This window comes from Daktulosphaira vitifoliae, unplaced genomic scaffold (assembly GCF_025091365.1).
Source record: "Daktulosphaira vitifoliae isolate Bord-2020 unplaced genomic scaffold, ASM2509136v1 Scaffold_1, whole genome shotgun sequence".
Classification (NCBI taxonomy): Eukaryota; Metazoa; Arthropoda; class Insecta; order Hemiptera; family Phylloxeridae; genus Daktulosphaira; species Daktulosphaira vitifoliae.
The window spans coordinates 74,172,154-74,196,213 of NW_026099572.1; the positions used below are offsets into that span (position 1 = coordinate 74,172,154).

The 24,060-nt window shown below is 23.9% G+C and overlaps 2 protein-coding genes across 5 annotated transcripts; both read right to left on the bottom strand.

Annotated features, from left to right (window-relative positions):
- Nucleotides 1–4,823: 4,823 nt before the first annotated feature.
- Nucleotides 4,824–9,644, bottom strand: LOC126898028 (alpha-tocopherol transfer protein-like). Its single transcript, XM_050671979.1, has 6 exons — nt 9,198–9,644; nt 8,021–8,177; nt 5,680–5,935; nt 5,490–5,600; nt 5,098–5,203; nt 4,824–5,045 (listed from the first exon to the last, which is right to left on the bottom strand). Exons 1-6 carry the CDS (start codon nt 9,328–9,330, stop codon nt 4,957–4,959), a joined length of 852 nt encoding a protein of 283 aa, XP_050527936.1. The 5' UTR covers nt 9,331–9,644; the 3' UTR covers nt 4,824–4,956.
- A 1,363-nt stretch (nt 9,645–11,007) lies between these two features.
- LOC126897930 (uncharacterized) lies at nt 11,008–23,244 on the bottom strand. Of its 4 annotated transcripts, XR_007702218.1 has the most exons (8): nt 22,722–22,859; nt 17,493–17,621; nt 17,272–17,428; nt 16,306–16,552; nt 12,451–12,561; nt 12,277–12,376; nt 12,000–12,146; nt 11,012–11,356 (listed from the first exon to the last, which is right to left on the bottom strand). XR_007702218.1 is itself a non-coding variant. In XM_050671892.1 (7 exons), exons 1-7 carry the CDS (start codon nt 23,189–23,191, stop codon nt 12,064–12,066), a joined length of 834 nt encoding a protein of 277 aa, XP_050527849.1. In that variant the 5' UTR covers nt 23,192–23,244; the 3' UTR covers nt 11,008–12,063. The 4 variants fall into 4 exon arrangements, 3 of the variants coding, with proteins under 3 accessions (XP_050527849.1, XP_050527837.1, XP_050527856.1); XM_050671892.1 differs by lacking the exon at nt 22,722–22,859 and adding an exon at nt 23,185–23,244 and having other exon boundaries at nt 11,008–12,146; XM_050671880.1 differs by having other exon boundaries at nt 11,008–12,146; nt 22,722–22,858.
- Between the last annotated feature and the right edge of the window lie 816 nt (nt 23,245–24,060).

A 24,060-nucleotide genomic window follows, 5' to 3' on the forward strand; every position in this document is an offset into this window, starting at 1 on the left:
CTCCAAAAAAATTACAAATTTAAAAATCGCTAATTTTCGAAATTTTTTCAATTTTTTTTACTTAAAAGTGCTATAACTTTTTCAAAAATGAACATATCAATATAACTCTTTTTTATATAGATGCATAATATTATTACCTTTCATTTGGTATACTTTTTTCATAAATTTAACCCTTAACCTGCCCACAAGGGGGGATTTAAAATGACAACTTTTTCACAAAAAATTAATTTTTTTAACTTAAATTTTGAAAATGTTCCGGAAGGTCTGACACTTTTATATATATCTTAAATTAAAGCTAATGTAATATACTTTATCATGGAAAAAAAAAATTTCGGACTTTATTTTATCTTCAAGGTGAAAATGGCTACCAAATGCTATTATTGTGTGAAAATTCTCAATTTTATTTTTTACATTTTTAACATTATAATGCTATAACTTATTGAAAAGTGTATTGATCAATATAATTTTTTTATGGGAAATACTATTTTCTAATAATCTCTTTTTTATTCGACATACTTTGTCTTAATCAGGATATTAATAAGGAACTAGCAGTTTATGAAGCTTTTGGAATAATCCACCAATTTTTTAAAATTAAACACTATCTAAAGATTTGCATCGAAGCGTTTTTTTTTGATAGTGATTTTAATCACTGTCAGATATCATTATACTTGATCCAACTATGCCACGTCACCACTGTGCCGCGACCCCCCTGTGCTGGGTTTTTTTTTAATGATAATACTGGACGACGTTATTCTAGGAAAATTATATACGAAGACGAGAAAAAAAATTTAGCATACTCTAGTGTTTAAAAGTTTCATCAAAAACGCTTATTGCTGTCAGAATTTTTTTATTTAACACCTGAAATTTTTACCAAACTTTTCCAGAAATATTTTAAAGATATCCTAAAAATTTCGTTGAAATATGTTTCTTTTTTACCGATTTATGAGCCTTATTTTTTTTTCTTGGCACTCCAATCGCGCCACCCGAATTTCTAGCGCTAGTTTTCTTAATGAAAAAGATTTTTTTTTCGTTTTTCAAACCTTGTAGACCACTGGGACTCTGAGACAGAGTACCAGCTAGGCAATGTTTAGTATTATATTATAATTATAAATATAAAATATTTTGTTAAATAACTGTTTGAAATCGACACTACAATGTTTTAGACTCACGTAAGGACTATATGGAAATATTTCTACAAATTTTTTGTTTATAATATTTTAAGAATGTTACATTATTATCTGGGTTAGTAGCTTACTATCAAGATTATTAAATTATACTAGATTTATAATTTTTTATTTAAAAATTAAGGCGTAAATCTATATTTTTAAAATTGAAATATTTTCAACCATCAACATTTTCAATATTTTCAAAAAATTTCAATGAAAAAAAATGTTTTAAGCTTAGCAAAATTATAGTATTTTTATGATTTGTTATAATTGGGTTTGACAGCACTGTTTTTTTTATCCATTGTTTTTACAACTATTTTTTTATTCTCACATAAACTGATTGTAGCGTTAAAAATAAATATTAATTTGAATATTTTTTCAACATTTAATTATTACAAAGGATCTATGTGTAAAATACCTCTAAAATTATGGATAAATAATATTTCTGATTACATTACAAGAAGTAAGTTTTTGTGAATATGTATAATTCATTTTTTTTCCATATAAATGATTTTGGTTATCATAAAGAATCATGGCAAACCTTTTTTTTTTAATTGTAAGAAATACCATTTGAATAAGAATATTTTAAATTATTTGTTTAATTTCGACACCATTATTTATAAATGAGCTAAACATTGTATAAATTGTATAAATATGCTTCATATTGACATTAACATAAATTAATTTATATTACATTAAAGAAATAATTAATGAATATTAAGTACGTGTGAAATTTTTCAAGCCTTGAAATGAATTTATCATAATTAGAGTAATAAAAAGCAATTAATGATATTACAATATTATAAACTAAGAATGAAAAACGTTTTATTTTGCAATGAAGAACATAAAACATGATTTATAAATTATTAATAATAAATTATGTTTTCCTTATAATATCTACTATAATTATTAAAAATATTTTCTCCTCTTCCATTTATGAAATCTGGAAATTTGCACTAATACTAAACGTTTACTTGCAAAAAAATGTACGAAAATTTGCGAGCAATCGTAAATAAAATTTGTATCAGAGTTTAGAAAAAAAATTCTTTTTTTTTTAAATAAATATTTGGTTTTAATCGTTTTAAATAGGATTGAAATGTTTAAAACATGATTTTTTATGTTTTAAATTTGATTTATTTTAGTTTAAAAAAATTATGTAATAAATTGCGCTGATCTAGTTATATCATACTCGATTGGTTTTAAGTAACCGTTTAAAATAATTGTATAAAAATATTTAAACAAAATGGTGTTTAATTAATTTAGATGTTTATAATATGTTTTAATTATAGAGTTTAAAACAATATGATTTACATACATCAACCTTGATTTGCATGGTATTTTAATACAAATGTTTGTGATATTGATCTAATTATACCATTTAATATGCAATTAAACATTTTTAATTAATATTCTAAATATATTTGAATTGGAAAAATGTAGTAAAACTCTTTGACAGTCTTTTTGTCTATATAAATATTAGTACAAGTAGTTACTGTCTAATACGAAAATAAGCATTAATTCGCTACGCATATTTTACATATACAGATGTTCTAAATAACATAATAATTCTTATTATGATTTAAAATTATTGAAAGTACTTATTTATATTGAGTATTTTGAATGATTCGGAAGTGATAAATAAATTTTTTATAAATCAACAAATGATAAATAGTAATAATTTACTATTTTACAAAATTATGTTAAGATTACAATCAAAATATGATGATGATATTGAGATTAATTATAAGCCACATTAAAATATACTAATGCTTTGAAAAAATATAGATGTTCTTTTAAATAAACTTTCATTTCAATATCTTTTTTTAATTTTAATTCATTCAAATATATTTTATTTTTATTGTCTTAAAAATTTTCTTACAGTCAGGAAACCGATAACGGACTGACCATTTTCCAGATTTTACCAGATTGTATGAGACAAAATATAGGTTGGGTTAGATTTATTAAATTGGATTAATTCGCGTTCTTTTAATCCTACTTCTTACCCACTTTACCCTGTTTCTTATTATTATAAATATAAAGTGCATGCTTTACGAATTTATTTACCTTTATATTCAGATAGACTCGTTGATAAATGATGAGTTGTGATGTTCTTTGACGTCATCAATATATATTAATTTGATTTAAATAAATAAAACACTAATATGAATAGTAACATACTGAATTCATTTCAATAAGTATGAAAGACATAAATTTACAATTGACTAGAGAAACTTAGATTTTACATTTTTTACTTAAGTATGAAAAAATGAGAGAATGGACGAATAAAGAGGTAGTGTGCTAATTTTCCTATTATTTTTATATTAAACTTTTGGGTAAGGTGTTGACTAGAGGCCAGTTTTTCTAAAAATTTAATTATTTTATCCTGTCTGTTCGGTGTCACAAACACGCTTATGGTAATTAAAAGGATTGACATTAAAGTAAACATCGCTCCGAGTGAGAATATATTTTTAAAAAGTAATAAAATAATTGTTGGTCAGAAAAGTAATTAATAGTGATAATTATTTAAGTGGTCATAATCTTTTTTAAATTTTAAAAACGTTAATATCTCTTTGACTAGTTAAAATTTTATTCAGACCATTCTTTATTTAATAGTAAAAAAATATTTATAGATTCCTCTTTAACTTATAAAAGTTACCCCTAAAATGTATCCTTAAAAATAATTTTTCCTTATATTAAACTTAATATTTAAAATGACTTAAAAATTTATGTATACATTTTTTGAAAAAAATCATTATTTAACAAAAAAATGAGAATAGTATACTTATAATAAATCATACTGTATAAAATATTAATTAAAATTCCAATGTTGTTTTTAAGAATAAAAAATTTTATTTACGATTTTCGTGTTTACTGTTTGATATGGAAACATATTATTATTTATCATTAACAGCACGAAATTAAAAGTTAAAATAATAATTATTATTTGTTATTCACTTTAATGAGTTTAAATTTATAGGCACTTACTGGCAATAACTATTTAAGGAATCTGATCAATTTTTGTTGAATATTTTATTTGGTAAATGTTAAAAACTAGAAATAAATTCCTTTTTCTTGTTTGTTTTAAAAGATAACAGTTCTTGAAATTGATATTTACACATTTTAATATTTTGTAATATAAAATAATTAATACACCAGTAAATATTTTATGCTCTACGTAGAAACATGTATTTGTGTTTAACTTCTATGACCTCTGTGACCCTTGAGACGGTATCTTGAGATGGAAAATATTGCTATTATAAAAACAGTGAAGCAAAAGAAAAAATAAGTAAAATATGAAATAATTTTCATCTTATATTGTTTTTTTCTGTTATCTGAGCTTAAAACAGATAAAATAATAATTATTATCATTACTATCTAATAAAGATGTTTCATCAATTATAGATAGGTAATATTGTCTTTTATTTTTGTTATTTATTATATTGAATCATAATGTAATACAAACAATATATTTTTATAATACTATCAATAATCCTTTCTTCATACAAAAAATGATACCAATATTTTTTTAGGCTTTTTAAGATTGTCTTTCTATACCTCAACCATTTTATCTATACTAATAGTGATATTATAAAAATTAATATTATACTTAACTTTTTAAAATGTAAAATAAAAATTTTTTTTATAAAATAAAATAAATTATGAAGAAAATACTTTATATAACCTTAAAAAATATCACAGATTACAAAAAATACACAAATATATAGTAACGGACACTTAAAAAATCATAGTAAAAAATGAATTTTAAATAATAAAAATTGATATAAATTTGTTAATTTCTTGCAACGGCATATTTTTTTAATTCACAGTTTTGTTCTAAAAACCATTCACGGTATTCAGTGATAAATTCATAAAAACAGTCTAAAAAATAAAAATATTTAATACTAATCAAACCTGATAGTTTTATATTTACCATTGTAAAAATTATGAGATTTTCCTGAACCAGAAACTTCAAATGGTAAAAGATTCTTTGGTATATGGTCAAAAACGTTTATAGAACCAGATGCATGAAACATTATCTGCAATTTTAAAAGATAATCATTTTTTTTTTTTATATTACTTTACTGAATAATCGAGTAATTTGATTATGCCCATCACTAGTTTGACAGCCACAGATAGAGATAATAAACTAGATTGCTAACTAGTGATAAAGGCTAAAGTTAAATAACCACCATTTTTTTTTTGAGGCCAGAGAATTTTTTTTATATTTCGAATTCAAACATTTTAGTTAACAACTTTTTTGCTATAATAACAAAATGTTTTAATGTATTTAACACTTATCATCTTCAAAATTGCTATACTCACTTTACTCATAAGTTCTTTTCCAATAAACGGTGATATAATGTTTAATAACATTGTTACTGATGGTCCCGTATTTAAAACATGTACCATTTTCAATCGAAGAGGTAATCCTTCCTAAAATAATTATAGCTTAAAAACAATTTCGATTTAAAGATAATTTTTTTTTTAATTGAAATTAAAATGAATTACATACCTGTAAGAACTTCAAGAGTTTACTAACGGCACCTATTGGAAGTTTTAGAATATGTCGCCAGCTTAATCCAGCTGTGTTAATTATTATAATAACTCCATCAAAGGTTCCTTCAGTCAATAAAGTGCGTTCCATCCACATATATAAAACTTTAAATATGGCCATGTAATTGAGCATTTCTGGATTAGTATCCTTAAACTGCCAATATAAATAACGATCATTTTTAGATTTTAAATTATAGGTTAGATCTCCTAAACTCCTAAAAAAAAATTACTGTATCAATTATTGTTAAAAAATGGTTTTATTTTTATTTCAATTAATTTTATGATTTTATTGAATGATGTATCTATAGGATGATTATTTATAAAAATCTTTAATATATTTTAAAATTATAAATATATTAAAAAATTTATTTATACAGGATGGCCCTCCACTCACTGACAACTTAAATAACTTTTGATCCAGTTAATATTTTTAGCTGATTTTTTTTTTTAATAATAGTTATACGTTTGGTTTATAGCTATATCTCAATAATTAATTTGTTTACATTTTATTAAAAATATTAATTATTTTTAAATTTTAAATAAAATGTAAAAAAAAAATCTAAGATAGCTATTTTGTAGAGTAGAATTTAAGAAAAATTTTAATAAAAAAATATCTTATTAATATTCAGTAGTAAATATTCTATAGCATTTTAAAGTTTGTGAAAATTTGAATTTTCATGTATTATTTTACGGTATTAAACATTGAAATACGTATTGAGAAAAGGACATTAGAAAACACTATCTTTTCGTGATTACAATAATTTGGAGGTGTAACTTTTTCCATGAAAATGACATACATTTGAATGAGAGTGATAAGCAATAATTGCCTTATCAAATTTCTTATCATGGTATTAATGCCAAGGTTGTAAACTATAGTAATCACGAAAAGATAGTGTTTTCTTCTGTCCTTTTCTCAATACGTATTTCAATGTTTAATACCGTAAAATAATACATGAAAATTCAAATTTTCACAAACTTTAAAATGCTATAGAATATTTACTACTGAATATTAATAAGATATTTTTTTATTAAAATTTTTCTTAAATTCTACTCTACAAAATAGCTATCTTAGATTTTTTTTTTACATTTTATTTAAAATTTAAAAATAATTAATATTTTTAATAAAATGTAAAAAAAATAAATATTGAGATATAGCTATATACCTAACGTATAACTATTATTTAAAAAAAAAATCAGCTAAAAATATTAACTGGATCAAAAGTTATTTAAGTTGTGAGTGGTGGGCCATTCTGTATATTAAAAATATATTTTTAATTTTAAATAATATTAGCCACAAGTCAATAATTTATATTATGAAATTAAATTTGTATTGAAATTTGTTTAGTTTCATATATTACTCCATATATTAATTATTTAGTATTTTTTAGATATATTTCTATGTGGTATAAACGTAAACATAAATCGAGAAGTTGTTTGGCTCTTTAGCACTTACAAAAATACCAATAACACCTTTAAATATATTATGAAATGTTTAATATATGCATATTGCGGGTGTTTCAGTTCAAATAATTAAATTAAATTTTTTTTAAATCTTTTTAAGAAAAAAGATAAATTAATATAATCTCCAATACCTTATTTTGACTACTTATAGTAGTGAGTTAAATCCCTTAAAAACGTAAAAATGATATAATGTGGTTGATTAACATAGTACAACAAATAATAAAAGAAATTTTAACTGGAATTCTGAATCTAACTTTAAATTGTGCATTTACTTTTATATATTGTTCAACATATTTTTAACATTTAAAAGCAAACTAAGATTTTTTTTCCACGAACATATTCACAATTTTTTTTTAAACAAATTAAAATTGCACGTTCTTTATATTCTTTTTTTCATCTTGAGAACCTCCACCTCTTTTTTTACATTTTTTATTTAGAATATGTAGTTAGTGTATAATTTCAAAAGCGTAGTTAGGGTCTTTTTTTGGGCGCATAAGAAATATGTTATACTTTTACCAAACGAAAAAAATTTTATCGCTACAATGTAATTATTTTTGTTCTGAGAGAATTTATACGCTCACCACTTCTAATTAAATCCCTGGACATTAAGAATAAGAGAAATTGACTCCTAGGTTTGTTAGATTTATTTATCATTCAGAAAACATAACTCATTGTTGACATTTATCCAATGACATTACACAATTTTTTTCTTTGTACGTGTAATGAACTTAATTGTTTTGATAAAATAGACATTAAAATATTAAAATATATATAATAATTAACTTTAAAAATTTACTCTTACTGTATTTTTACATATAAATTAGTCAAAAATTATTTACGTGCAATCGTAGTTTAAAAGTACATCATCGGCACGTGGATCTAAATTACAAAATAATTGAGGAACTTCAAAATAGCATTTATAACATTCTATAGCTGTAATTCTAGCCATTTCTACGTCAAAATAACAACTATGTAAAAAAGCTATGAGTTTTTTCTCTGAAAACAGAAAACACACAAATAAAATAGATTTACAAATTAAAATAAAACATAATTTTAGTTTTATATTTGATTTATTTTTTATAGACAAATGAATATTTATTTTATTACTAAATAAATATTCATATATTTTTATATTCATGTAAAATTTTAAACGAAGTTAACATTTAAATCAATGAATCTACATGTTAATTAAAATTCAATTCTAATTTTTTAATCGAATAATGTAGCAAATACATACAATATTGGTTTCAAAATCACAAATCTCCATATTTTGAAATTTTGTTTTATTAAAAAAATATTTAAAATATTGACACATATTTTAACCGTATTTGTAATAGAAAACTTTCTTATATTTCAAGGCGATTAAGTAATTCCTTTTTGACTGTAAATGCTTTATTTTTTTTTTAGAAAAAATCAGCAAAATTAAGATGTGAAATTTTAGTATAGAAGCGGTGATATGAAAAACTATAATTTGATTGAATTAAGTATTTTAGTTGGTACATCTCTAGTTAGAACTATTTCATTCCGAGGTGACAATATATCGATTTGAATATCTTATGAAATTATTATTTGTCTCGAATAAATAATATATTTATATTGTATGTATTTTTTATATCAGTCATAGTGCTGAGTAAAAAAAAAATGAGACCTAATGAATAATAGATACGTTGAAATTAATTTTATACTAAGATGACGATTAATTACGCTATATAATTTATATGCAAAGTAAGGCAATTTGTATTAAAAGAGAACATGAGTGTGAAATATAATTTTACAACAATTGTAATTTAATTGAATTAATGTACTCTAACAATAAAATGTAGTAAAAAATAAGTATCTTGAGTGTTTTTACAAAGTACTATAAATGAATCAACTAGTAACAGTTAATTTATAAACTATTAAATAACTAGTAGGAAGTAATAATAAATTTAAAAAAATATATAGTCGAATCGTACAATCAATTATGATATAAATGTTTCAGTTATCAAGTATCTTTAAAAGTATAGTGATTTTTACCTGAAATAAAAGGTATCTGTTTTTCTTTTTCTAAACTTTTTCTTAATAATTGTATATCTTGAACTTTAAGTTGTGGATATTTTTTTTGCTCTCCTCGAAGATATTCGTCAAATGAAGTTGATAAATTGTACATATTTATATAAAATATGTTAATACACCGTTAATATATGTAATAATTGAGGTAGTTTTAAGAAATAATACACATAAAATTATTTTTTAGTAGGTTAATTATTTTTCAAATTTCAAATAGCAAAAACTAACGATTCGATTTTAATGCTATTTAATGAATGGCATTATTGAAGAAAAGTAGGCTTGTTGACCACGTATACTTGTCTAATAAGCATTTTTGTACTTCAGTTACTGCTGTTTATAAAGAAACTACGAGGAGAAGTGCAAGGTCAGTAAATATAATTTAGAATAATGTTAAAAGAAATTAAAATATATTAAGTTTAAATTAAACTAACTTAAAGTATAGTTAAAATTTGTATATTATTACAGAAACATTTTTTATTCTAGAGAGAGTGATCCTCCTACGACCCTCATACATAATTTTCTAATTAATATTCATCGTTTAGCGTTGAAAAAATAAACAAAAATTTTTATTTATTATTGATGACTAGTGATGAATAAACCAGTTAAGTTTTCGTAAAAATATATGTTCTATTGATAGACACAAGTTCCAAATTTAAGATACCCATAACCTTTTTCGGTTTTCATATAAAATGGTATTTGGATATAGAAAAATGAGGGGTTTTTCACTGCTCTCATGAATTTTTTTTATTTGTTATCAAATTTTTTTTAATTATAGAATTGTGGGATTATGTTTTTACCCTTCCTCACTTAATAATACCATTGACTCCTAGGAGTAATAAAAAGTATTAAATATCAAAATATAACACAGAATGCAATGTTCTTTACCCATGTGTTATAGTTGAAAATTGACATTTTGTACATAATAAAAGGTGCTAATTTTTCAACTCTGGACATCTTTTGATCATTTTATCTAAAAATAATACTGATATTACTACGGCTGATTAACTATAAACCAATTGTATAAAAAACTAATTTTGAATGCTATTATTAGTTTTTACTTATTGATAAATATTATTTAATAATAGTAAAAATACACTACTCAAATTAATCAACCTTTAAATCTTATAGAGTATAATAAATACCTATGCATTTTTTTTATTTAAATATATACGTATTTATGCAAGATAAACGCATATGAGTGTATTTGCAATATTTTTACAGGGTAAACGTTAATTTATAAAATCAAGTGAGGGTCTATTACGTATACCCTCAAAACACACCTGAGTAAAACAAACTTTATAAATACTTTAATTCCCGATCCCGGATAATTATAAATTTTGAAAATGTTTAAACATGTGTTGAAAAACTAAATTCCCATAAAACTAATTGCACATAGGTTCATATAAAATAAAAATAGTACAAAGTTCATCAAGGTTAATAATTATTTTTAATCGAATGTGTATAAAATGTATAATACGTCTGTTACAAAATTATGGACGATAAATAGGCATTTAATATTCAGGTGGTATAATTAATTAGCACTAATATCTTTCGTTCATATACTTAAACGATCTTTTTATTAATTTAATTAACTGTCAACAATAGATTACAGCTAACAATTTAATGATTTGCTATATAATAAGTCATAAAAACTAAATAAGAACCATTCAAAAACTAAATTATAGGAACATAATTTTGTTGAATTTATACATTTTTAATTGATTTTCAATACTAAAAAACGCATCATATATAATTAAAATTGTAATATTTAAGAAATAAAAATATTTTTGTTAGTATACATCTTTCGTTTAATTTTTGTTGATTTTATATAATTTATTTAAATTTTTATACAAATATAAGTAGTCACAAATAATTGCATCACAAAAATTATAAATAAATTATATAAACTAGTTTTTAGTTAATTGCTAATGTAAAAATAGAAAAATGATTACATTTTTTTGCAATTTATACTTTATTTTTAAAAAATTTAAGTTTCTATACATCATTTTTTTCTTAAACTACTATTATCTATCGTTAAGTGGAAGTTCGGCCAATCCTTATCAGTTTTTTATCCTTATATGACTAATGTTTATGTAGAAACGAATACAAAAAATTTTCATCATTTTCTAGCAAATATAGTAAAAGATATATTATAATATTACAATGTGATGTTATTACATATACTACAGAGTATATGAGTATGTCACTAGAAGTACAAAAAAACCTGAGATTCTAATTCTTATCTTGGTCAACAACTTGATAACTAAAGTAATATAACAGGAAATTTTAAGAAGCGAAAATAAAGCTTTTTATTAGGCTTTTATTTTAAATTCACAGTAAATACAGTAGAAACTATTAAGTTTTATTTTAAACTTACATGACACAATTTATGTCAATAATGAGTACGATTTCTTGAAATATTTTCAGAATAACTTTTAGATCTGAACTAAATTTCTTCTCGTTAGGCTTCAACTTATGTGAGAAAATTTAATTTTTATATATTTTTGAATTTTTTTATTAATAGCTATTCTTTAAAATATAAAAATGTACATAAAAATAATACAATTTTTTTTACCCTAATTAATAAAAAATAAAAAAGTAATTTGAATTATGAGGCATGATTTTTTGCGGCTGTGTTATCAAGTTATACAAACCGAAATTATTAAAGCCTGACGAAAAACAATTTAGTAATAACCTTTAAATATTACTTCGATTGTTAAGTTGTTGATTAAGAATTGGACTCTTAAGTTTCGCCGTATTCTTTATTACATGTATAAATGCTTGATATAAAAAAATTTTGCAGAAGAGTGTAATTGGAGGGGTGGTACAATCATTAAGTATGTTTTATTTCTTCTTTTATGTTTTGTTTTCTTGTATACCAATCACGGTACGAGCATAAATTTTTATATGTAATTTCTGGAAAATAAATAAAAACTTATTTAAATTGCATTCATATTTATAACATAAACTTACATATAACAATATATTTTATTTTTATGTGTTTAAGACTATTTGTAATTTAAAAAGATTTATTTTTAATAATTACCGGATAGTATAACATGACTTTTGTCGTTTCCTTGGATTTCTGATGGTATGTGATCAATAGAAGTATAATTTTTAAGTTCTTCTCCTTCTACAAATTTTACCTGTAATTATTACAGTAATGTTTTACATACTGTTCAATTAAATATTATTATACTTAGATCATAAATTAAATTACTTTGTCTTTAATACTACTACTCGCAAAACTAGTTAGTGAATTTATTATTTTTGCAATAAATGACCAAGAGTTTACGATATATATTCCTTTCATTCGTACAGGTAGACTCCCCTAAAAAAATAATAATGTTATATTATTCTTAAACATAACAGGTCTTTAATCCTAAATACATAACATATAAACTTTGATTTACTATATTAATGAAAAATTAAATTTTTTTATTGTAACCAAGGCTTAAAATATGAAAATAATTGTTGTTTAACTTTTTTATAAAGTTATTTAAATGTGTTTATTTTATTGATTAATAATAACAAAGAATATTTTTTTTATAACATTTTTGATATAAACATTATTTATTATGAAGTGTTGTTATAAAATGGTTAATGACGTAATAATAATTTCTACAAACGTCATTATTATATTTTAAGCTTAATTTATATAAAGACATGATTAAGTTGTGAATAGAGGCAAACCTTCCATGGCAAATATAATTGAGTGTTAATGATAAATTTTTATTTCGATTGGAAGAAGTAGTTAAGATATTCCTATTGTATATAAATATCTCAATAATAAGAATAAGTCATTTAGAAGTAATAAATCATTATCGTAATAGAATTAGATTAGAAATGAGAGCTTATCATTTACATTTAAAACTCTAATTTTCTAAGTCAATCACGGTGGGAAATCTTTAAGCAGAAGATGTACCAGATGATTGAACATAAATTTAAATAAAAAAAAGAAAGGTTAAGAAAAAATTTCAAAATTTACTTTCAGAATACAAAAATAAGGGCAAATAAATAATTTTAATAAAAGTCCGGTAGTTTCATTTTCTAAAAATTGAGGGACGATTTAGTTAAAAATTACACGAACATAATGTTTTCCGCTGAAGAAACTGAAATACTTAAGTTGGGTCTTAAAACAAGTTTTTTACCAAAAAAATTTCCGATAGAAGATCTATTAGTAGGCATTGAAAAGGGAGTTAAAAGTGTTGATTTTAATAATCAAGGCTTAGCAAGAAGGGAGTGTTTAAATTTTATACGAAAAAATTCTGTTGTAAATAAAGGTAGTTTAGAAAATAATGAAAATCATTCATGACTCATACAGGACATAAAAATAAAACCTGTTTTATTTTTAAGTCAGATTAGGGAAATTCCATAGTAATACTGATGAAAGTAAATTATTTTGATAGAGTATTAATAATACTCAATAGAGGGTCCCTATAAAGAAATTCAAAATAATTCATTAATTAAAACGATAAGGTAGGCTACAAACGTTATCAATAGTTCAAAATTAATAATTGAAGAAAAGTTCAGGTTTTGTATTAAAATTCACACCCTCAAATACCTAAACTATATGCTCTGCCAAAAATACATAATCTAGGAAATAATATGAGACCTATTGTTTAGAATATTAATGCTCCAAATTACAATTAGGCTAAACACTTAGTAAGGGTATTTTCATTTATTAAAAAATTCGATAGCTTTTTGGTAAAAAATAATATTAATATAGTTCAAAAATTATCTGGTTATACCATTCAAAATAATGACACGTTAATTTCTTTTGCCGTAGTAGCATTATTTCCGAATATTTCAATAAATATAACAATTGATTTTCCTAAAAACTGGCTAAAGGAATAAAACATAGAACAGGATAAAATAAATGATCTTATTAATATAACAAAGTTATGTATAAGTCAAAATGTTTTTCAGTTTCAAATTAAATTTTATGAGCAAACTGAGGGCACAGAAATGGGAAATCTGCTATCGTCATTTTTAGCTGAACTTTTCATTAGTAGGTTTGAAACAAATTTAAAACACACTAATGGTGATTTTCCAAAAATTTGGGTTAAGTATGTAGATGATATTTTCGCAGTTATAAATAAAGATTTTAATATGGAGGTTTTAATACAACATTTAAATTATTTTTACCTAAACATATGAACAAGAAGTAAAGGGAAAATTGCTTTTTTTAGATTTATTAGTTAAAATAGTTGGAGAAACTAAATTTTGAAATTTATTGAAAAAACTCAACACATTCAAGTACATTCCGAACAAATCGAACCACACTTGGCAACACAAATTAGCAGCATTTAATAGTATAGTTTACAGATTAGTTAAAATTTCGATGAATAAAATAGATTTCGATAAAGAACTGGGCGTTATAAGAGAAATAGCTAGATTTAATGGATATAACGGAAATGTAATTTCAAATATAGTACAAAAGTGGAATAAAAAGGAAGGACAGCAGCTAGTACACTCACTAGTGTGGCTGAACAAAAAGTAATTATATCACCTATTTTATATTTTGTTATTACTTTAATGACATGTAAGAGTAATAATTTAAGAGATGTATTAGGTAACACCATAGATAATGTAGAAAAAAGGAAGAAATCGAGCATTTATAAAATACAATGTGAAAGTTGTAATAAATGTTACGTAGGACAAACAAAAAGAAATATGGGGGTCAGGTTTAAAGAGCACTTAAGGAACATTAAAAATCAAGAAGTTGATAAATCTCCAGTGGCTGAACATTTATTGACACATAATCACTCCATTAAAAACATAAAATTAATTAAAAACGTAAATAATTACATAGAACTTAACAGTAGGGAGGCAATAGAAATGTTTAAAAATAAAAACAATTTAATTAATTTGGATCTTGGCCCACTGAAAAATTTATTATTAAACTTGTGTAAACTGGAAAAATGTGATAATGTTACTTAGTGATGATGTCACTATTTGATAAGGTCGCAAGGGGTATATAAGGGAATTTCTTCTAGTCGGCGTGTCAGTATGTGTTTAGCGTTGATAATGGTATCATTGTTTCTGAAATACGTATCCGTATTTTTTTTTTATGTGTTTTTTTTTTGTGTCTGTAACCTCTTTTTCTCACCTCTCGCCCAACCAATTTCTTTCAATGATATGTCAAAAGATCACAAATCGTATCTAGTCAAATACATTACCCTCAAAAATTGAAAAAATTTCCTTTGTTTCCCGTAAATGAGGAAAACCTCCAAAAAAATTACAAATTTAAAAATTGCTAATTTTCGAAATTTTTTTACTTAAAACTGTCATAACTTTTTCAAAAATGATCAAATCAATATAATTTTTTTTATAGATCTGACCCTTTATCTCTTCACAGGAGGGGATTTAAAATGACAAACTTTTTCACAAAAAATTTACTTTTACACTTAACTCTTGAAAGTGTTCCGGAAAGTCTGACATGTTTATATATATCTTTAATTAAATCTAATGTAATGTACATTATTATGGAAAAACAAATTTTGGACTTTATTTTGTTTTCACGGTTAAAATGGCTATCAAATGCTATTTTTGTGTAAAAATTCTCGATTTTATTTTTTATATGTTTAACTTTATAATGCTATAACTTATTGCAAAGTGTATGGATCAATACAATTTTTTATGAGAAATAATATTTATATCCCTTTTTCATTCGACATACTTTGTCTTAATCAGGATATTAATAGGGAAATAGCAAATCATGTAGCTTTTGGAATAATCCATCAATTTTTTATAATTAAACACTATCTAATGATTTGCATCGTAGCGTTTTTTTGGTAGTGATTTTAATCACTCTCAGATATCATTATACTTGATCCAACTATGCCACGTCACCACTGTGCCGCGACTCCCCCCTGTGCTGGGTTTTTTAGTTTTTAAATTAATATTAGTTTTAATTTTATTTATTTAAGAAGATATTTAGTAAGATCTCTTTTTATTAATAATGATACGTTATATATTGTATTGATTATTACTAGATTCTTATCTAATAGTTATAACATAAAATTATCAGATAACAGTGTGTTAGTATTTAATAATAATATACTTAACGAACTTTTAGGAACATCATAAGTTGTTGTGCCAAGTCCATATTAATTTTATTCAAATGAAAAAGTCCTATTCCATTTGCATTGAATGTAAAAACTATATTTTCTACTGTCCCTTGAGTTATCATTACATATTCAATTACCATAAATAAGTAACGAATTGTGCTAACGAAGTTAAATTTGCTATTGTCGGTGTCTTTTAATTGAGCGTAAATATGACATTCATTATTATTCATTAATGTGATAGAAAATCCCCTGTAAATTAAATGCAGTAATAAATGATACAAATAAAAATGTACAAAGTTTTATTAATTTATATTTTATTATAAAAGAAACACTTTAACGACTATTAGTTAAAATTTTCTAACTAAACATGATTATTTATAATTCTTTTATTTTTAATTTAAAAATAAAATAAATTATAGTGTGGCACAATGGATTATTCAGTCAACTTTTTGCATTATTTGCTGTTGATTTTCAGATGTAAGACCGTAACAACTAATTATTACGCCCGGGTCAAAATTTTAAAATGTGCCCATTTAGAACTACAAATAATAATAATATATTAAGCTTAAAAATAGTTTCAAATGTCAAAAGAAATAATGCTTGAGATTAAAAATCTTTTTTTTTTAAATAAAATTGGAAGAATATTCACAGAAGGTGTAAACATCCTATCAAATCATAAGGTCAACTCGATCACAATTAGTTGGGATAAAAATTATGGCGATGATGATGATTTTATTTTTAAATTAAAAAGTTAATAATATATGCTAAAACATAATGTTATACTCTAACTATATTTTTATCTTCTAAGAATTATTTATTTTTCTAATTCAAACAAAATACGTCACGAGAATCGTTGAAAGAAAATATTAAAATAGCGATGGAAAAAAATTAATATTTATGAAATACAATTTTTCTTTTTTTGAATTATTAATTAATATTTTATTGTCTATATTATTATAATATCTTACATAGTTTCATGAACTTGTTTCATTTCCAATGACATAGGATCTTTAGTAGAAAAAAACTGAGAGAGATTTTTTCTTTGTTTGTAATTATTTGTCATAAATCGTTGAGCCTTATCTACATTAAATTTAGCGCTATGTAGGAACATAATAATTTCTTTACCTAAAATATATATAAAAAGGTTATTCATTTATTAAAAATACAGTAAAAATAATTTTCTATCTACTTCTAATAGGTAAGTTAAGTTCCTTTGCTCGTTTTGTTAACTCAATTATGTCATCTACTTTTAATTGAGAATGTTTTATTATTTCATTAGAGAGGAATTCAATGTAATTTGTTTTAGGTGTGTAGGAATCTGAAAATATACACGATAGAGATAAAATAATCTTAATTTAATAAATAATTATTAAAAATTAACTTGTCTTAAATAAATATAAAAAATAACTATATTATAATATTAAAATAAAGCTATGCTTAAAAAGTATATTTTATTTAGATGAATATTTAAAGAAAATATGGAGTTTTAGTTTAAAAAATAGTTATTTTTGTTCTTACAGAACATCCATTAAGGATTATAAAATTTGTGACTACATAAAAATAGGGATTTCAAATTTATATAAATAAATAAAAATAAAAATTCTAATTTTTTTAAAAGTGTAGTTTAAAAGAGTAGTAGAATTTTTAAAAAATCACCCTGTATGTATCTATTAATTAAATAATTAAAAAACAATATGATACTTATCTTGACTTAAAGTTTTGTTTAAAAAATGAGAGAAAATTTTATAGTGGCTGTCGCAATAGTGAGAACAGTACTATCACACTATCATTAACGACTTGATATTGGTAGTACTTTCGTAGTAGTAAACTCAATTATCACCGTATAAATTTTATGATAGAATTTTATATGATAGTGTATATAATAATTAATTTTATGTCAGCCATTTTATAACACAATCACGAAAATATATCACCTCATAGACACAACGGTGTAATGACAGTATTATTGAGATGATAGTACTATAGTCATAGTATTATCATTGTGTAAACAAGGTATTGTCAATGCCAAAATCTTGAGATTAGATTGTGACTAAATGCAACAGGCACTTATGAAATTCATACAAAGGTTTCAGGAGTCACAAGGGAAATTTCAACAAATCGCATAACAAATTACTAAATTATTTGGGTGATTATAAAAAATTTCCTCTAGGTTGCGGTGAATCACTAGAGTGATTAACAGAAACGATAATTATGTGCTGTTCAGTAACATAGAACCATGTAGTAAGGATTAATAATGGCGACGAATTGTATGGAGTACGATCAAAATATGCAAAACAGGGACGTTTAGCGACTATGTCATCAATCACAAAGTGTCGTAAGTTCATCACAGAACAATGAAAAGGCGTATGCACCATACTGGAACAATAAACTTCTAATTTACCAATATTTTTTTTATATATAATCCCAATTGTGAATTGCTGTATTTTATTATTATATTAGTATATAAATCTATAAAAATATTATTTTAATAACATTGGATCTAAAACATTAAATTAAATTTAGTTTGGTTTTCTACTTAATTAAATAACAAAAATTAGTTAATAATTAATAAATCCCTTCTTCTTTGTCAACTCATTGTAAATAAGGTATGTTATTTAAAGTTAAGACTGGATGTGAAGAGTGGATCCTGCTATTATTATCATTAGTCATTTTCCGACCATTCTATTCGTCCGTCTAGGTGTAAAAATGAGACTAACTTTCGAATCATTGGTCCAAAAATTGTTATCAACCAATTATTTTGTTAATTAGATCGTTTTATATTTTATCAGCTAGTTAATATGTATTACTGTCATATAAAAATATAGTTTAAAAAAACTAAAAAATACGCTTTTAAAGCACATCGAATTAAAAAGTTAAAAACAATTTTTTAAATTAACTTAAAACAATAATGAACGAAAGATATTAGTATTATTGTGAAAAAAAGCGCCGGGCGCTCAATATACAAAAAATATGGCACAAAGCACCCACGCTTTTTTTCACAATAATACTAATATCTTTCGTTCATTATTGTTTTAAGTTAATTTTAAAAATTATTTTTAACTTTTTAGTTCGATGTGCTTTAAAAGCGTATTTTTTAGTTTTTTTAAACTATTTATTTTTCACTTTTTAGTTTCATGTTATGATAGTAGTTAATATCAATATCATGGTTGTAACGGGTAACGGGAAATCAGGGTTCGATTCCGGAGAGGGAGTCTAAGAAACCGCTACCACATCCATGGAAAGCAGCAGGCGCACAACGTGGAGGTAGTGACGAAAAATGACGATACGGGAATCATCCCCCGTAATCGAAATGAATACACTACATATCTCTTAATGAGAATAAAGCGCATTAATATATAAGTTTTAATAGTAATTAGAATATATATATATAAATGTAAAGCAACTTAAGTACGTAAATGTATCATGTACGAGGTATAGCCGTGTTTTGTGGGCGGGCGTGGCGGGGGGAACATTATACACGAGGCATATATGGCGGCAGAGGCGTCGGCTGTAGGAATATATAAATGAATATTAACATATACGTATATACGTATAAATATTAATATATATATATATTAATAATAGCGGTAACGGTAGGAATATATGATCTTCGCATAATATCGCGGCACTGTCGCTGGCGTCGACGACGCGATGTCCGGCGTGATCCTCGGGCGTCAAAAGGTTAGCATCGTAGATGACGACAGCGTGCGAGTGCGGATCGATTTGTTGGAGTTGTCACTTTGAAAACGAGAAGAAGACTACGGTATCATTAACGGCGGGACGTCGTCGGCCGTGCGGCACTTGCTGGACTTTGCACCGCGGCGTAAAACGACACGGGGCCGTGTCAAACACAATATAAATTTGTTATATATATATATATATATATATATAATTGATGACACGCGCGCGTCTACGGGTTGGAAAATATTGTTGTCTACGAGAGGTGAGCGTGGTGGGGTGAATGCGTTACGACCGTCTAGTCTCAAGGCCGTAGACACGTGTTGCGTGGAAAGTTACAAACATCCCACAACATACAAGTGAAACTAATATAAGCGTGTTAAAAATATAATGTTGACACCTCTATAACACATAAAGGACGAAAATAAAAAATATACAATAACAGATAAATGAAAATATATGTAGCTAACAAAAGCCAAAAAAAAACCTAGCACAGCGGGGTCGCGGCAAAGTGGGGACGTATCATAGATGGTTCTAGTATAGATTTAATCTGACAGTGATTAAAATCACTATCATAAGAAACGCTTCGATGCAAATCTGTAGATAGTGTTTAATTCTAAAAAATTGGTGGACAATTACAATTTCCTTAATTACATCCAGATTAGTAATTCTTTTAATTATATATTATATAATTTTTATAATTGTTTTCAAATTATTAATGATTTTTAATATGTTAAAAGTAATAATTTTTAACCAACTTTTTTTTATCCTATAAATTGAAAGTTTATAATAAAAAAAAAAATGAATTTACTACCATAACTTTTAACTCAACTGCAAGTTTGAAATTGACATTATTAAATAGAAAAAAGATGAAATTGTTAAGATTAATATGCAATCAGGAAATTTTATAATTACTATTTATAGTACATTTATCAGAGAAGTTCGATTTTTTTTACATTTTTATCGTAATAGATCATTTAAATAAAAATCATAGTAATCATTTCTAATTAACTTTTGGTGTTTAAAAAGATTCTACAATGGAATTATTCAGAATTTAATTAATTTTAATGATTAATTTTTAAAAAAACCAATAAAAAAAAAATAGTTAAAAAGATTTACTCAATTGTGAGCGTATTATTAAAATTGGTTATAATTGTAAAAATCCATCGTTAAATTCAGGTGAAACTAAAAATCATTTTTTTTTTTAATTTATGATTTATATAGCAACATGTTACAAAAAAATTTGGAATGTTATAGACTGGTAGTAGCACACACAGAGTTAAAAAATTAATAAATTACTAAGTATAATTATTTACTCTTATAGTTGAATACTTTTATCATATCAAATATAATTCGACAATAAATACTTTAAGAATATTAGAAATTAATGATTTTAATTGTTTGTATGGAAAAAGCTGGTTAAGCTACTTTTTATTTGAATAAGGAATATTTTTTCGATTTTTAAGAGTAATAACTTAAACTAAATACGAATTGTAATCATTTGAAGTATCGTTGAAAAAAGTAAGTCTAGTGAGGGTTGGCAAAATAAATCATAGCCACAAAAAAAACTACATAGTAAAATAATATTAACATGAATATAAATTTATTTTCACGAGGTGAGACTATAGTGATAGGATCCTTTATATTTATTAAAGTTATTGAATCTAAATAAGATAAAAATCAAATGATTTGATAATTTTTTTCTAACTCAAAAAAAATGCAAAATATTAATTGCCACCGGCGGATTCGAAACTCGCCCTCTAAGCGTGAAAAACACAAATGTTACCGATTCGGCAACTGTCCGTTGCTTTCGTCGGGTGATAAAATTAATAATTTAAGCTAATTCAAGTTTAAAAATTACTTTTTCAACTTTTAAAAAGTAAAATAATTTAAATAAGTTTAATTTCTTATGACTTATGAACATTATTCTATGTCAATCAAATTATATAATATTCATGAAAGTCAGTGTATTATCTTTGTTATGTATTTTAAAATAAAATACAATATTGAGAATTTTAACACAAAAATATCATATTTTTGAATACGGTATCTATTTTTACCATGAAGACAAACTAAAGTTCGAAATTTTTTTACTCATAGTATAGTATGTTACATAAGCTTTAATTTAAGATATATAAAAATGCCATTATTATAATTTTATAGTACATGACATAAGCTTTAATTTGAATTTTAAAGAACGCAGTATTTCCAGAACATTTTCAAAAGTTAAGTTGAAAAAGTTAGTTTTTGTAAAAAAGTTGATTTTTTAAATCCCTCCCTGTGAGCAGTTAAGTGTTAGATTTTCAAAAAAATTATATCAAATTAAAGGTAAAAATCTAAGGTTTTAATATAATAAAAATGATTTTGATTTGTTGATTTTTGAAAAAGTTTTAGAAGTTTTAAGAAAAATAAGTAAAAAAAATGACGAAATTTACCGATTTTAAAAATTGTAATTTTTTTGGAAATTTCCCCCGTTTACGGGGAATGAAGGAAATGTTTTAAATTTTTAAGGTAACGTCTTCAACTAGATACGATTTGTGATCTTTTGACATATTGTTCATCAATATCAGTCCAATAAGAGCTGAGAAAAAGTGGCAACAGACTTAAAATAAAAATAAAAACACATCATGGTAAAATTAATACCTTCTCAGCTTCGCGTCGAAGCTAATACAATTCACAAAAAATAATGATTATTTTAAGAGAAATTTAATGGCTAGTTTTTCTTGTATAATAAAAGTACCTGTATCGTATAAGAAAAAAAAGGAAAGAATTAAAAAAAAAAATTTCTTCATGGTTAGCTTAATTGAAAATTGGAAATCTTAGTTAATACACACAACATATAATTATTTTAATTTTAAACCTATAAAAACTTTCTAATTTTAAAAATGATAATTTTTGGTTTTTAAATGAAAATAATGGTATTTTTAAGATTACTTGACATTTAAAACATACTAAGTAAATCACTAGCATATTGACAAATATGTGTGTATATTTATAAGACAAAGCAACACACAATAAAATTAATTTAAAATTAATTTAATAGCACTGTACTCTATGATCAAAGTTTGATTATAAAAATTTAATAATTTAAAACTTTTTGTAAATTTTAAGCTATAATTAATATACGATGACATATATTCATACTATAATGATATTTAATAATAATAAAAAAAAATGTTATTTATTCAATAAGAGTTACTTACTCTTCATAAAATTTACAGTATGTGGATTGAAGCTATACAATTTTATCAATATCTATGAAGGTTATTGTTTGAAACCTAAAAAATATAAAAATTAATATAGAAATGAAATTATATCGAGTGATTCGTTTATTATAAATCACTTAATTACTCACAACATAAAAACATAATTTTTTAAAAATTATGTAAATTTAAATTAATTATGAAAATTAATTTTTTTAGCTTCGATGCGAAGCTGAGAAGGTATTAATTTTACCATGATGTGTTTTTTTTTTTATTTTTTTTTTTGTGTCTGTCACTACTTTTTCTCAGCTCTCACTGGACCGATTTGTTTTAACANTTTTTTTGTGTCTGTCACTACTTTTTCTCAGCTCTCACTGGACCGATTTGTTTTAACAATACGTCAAAAGATCACAAATTGTATCTAGTTGAAGACATTACCCTTAAAAATTTAAAAATTTTCCCTCGTTCCCCGCAAATGGGGGAAATATCCAAAAAAATTACAAATTTAAAAATCGACAAATTTTGTCATTTTTTTCACTTTTTTTTCTTAAAACTTCCATAACTTTTTCAAAAATCAACAAATCAACATAATTTTTTTTTAAACTAAAACCTTAGATATTTTCCTTTCATTTGATATAATTTTTTTGAAAATTTAACACTTAACCTGCTCATGGGGGGGGATTTAAAATAGCAACTTTTTTACAAAAACTAACTTTTTCAACTTAATTTTTGAAAATGTTCCGGAAATACTGCGTCCTTTAAACATATATCAAATTAAAGCTTTTTTTATGTACTATAAAATGAAAAAAAAAAATTTGTCCCGACACCTTATCTTCTATGTGCAAATGGCTGTCGAAATTATAAAAAAAATGTAAT

Coding starts and splice junctions, on each gene's coding strand:
- LOC126898028 (XM_050671979.1), bottom strand. CDS start 9,330: ATGTACAATTTATCAACTTCATTTGACGAATATCTTCGAGGAGAGCAA. Junction 5,936..8,020: donor CTTTTAAACTACGATTGCAC/GTAAATAATTTT, acceptor ATTTTTTTTTAG/GAGTTTAGGAGATCTAACCT. Junction 5,601..5,679: donor AACTCTTGAAGTTCTTACAG/GTATGTAATTCA, acceptor TAATTATTTTAG/GAAGGATTACCTCTTCGATT.
- LOC126897930 (XM_050671880.1), bottom strand. CDS start 22,773: ATGAAGAAATTTTTTTTTTTAATTCTTTCCTTTTTTTTCTTATACGAT. Junction 17,429..17,492: donor ACTTAACTTACCTATTAGAA/GTAGATAGAAAA, acceptor TATATATTTTAG/GTAAAGAAATTATTATGTTC. Junction 16,553..17,271: donor AAACAAGTTCATGAAACTAT/GTAAGATATTAT, acceptor TTTAATTTACAG/GGGATTTTCTATCACATTAA.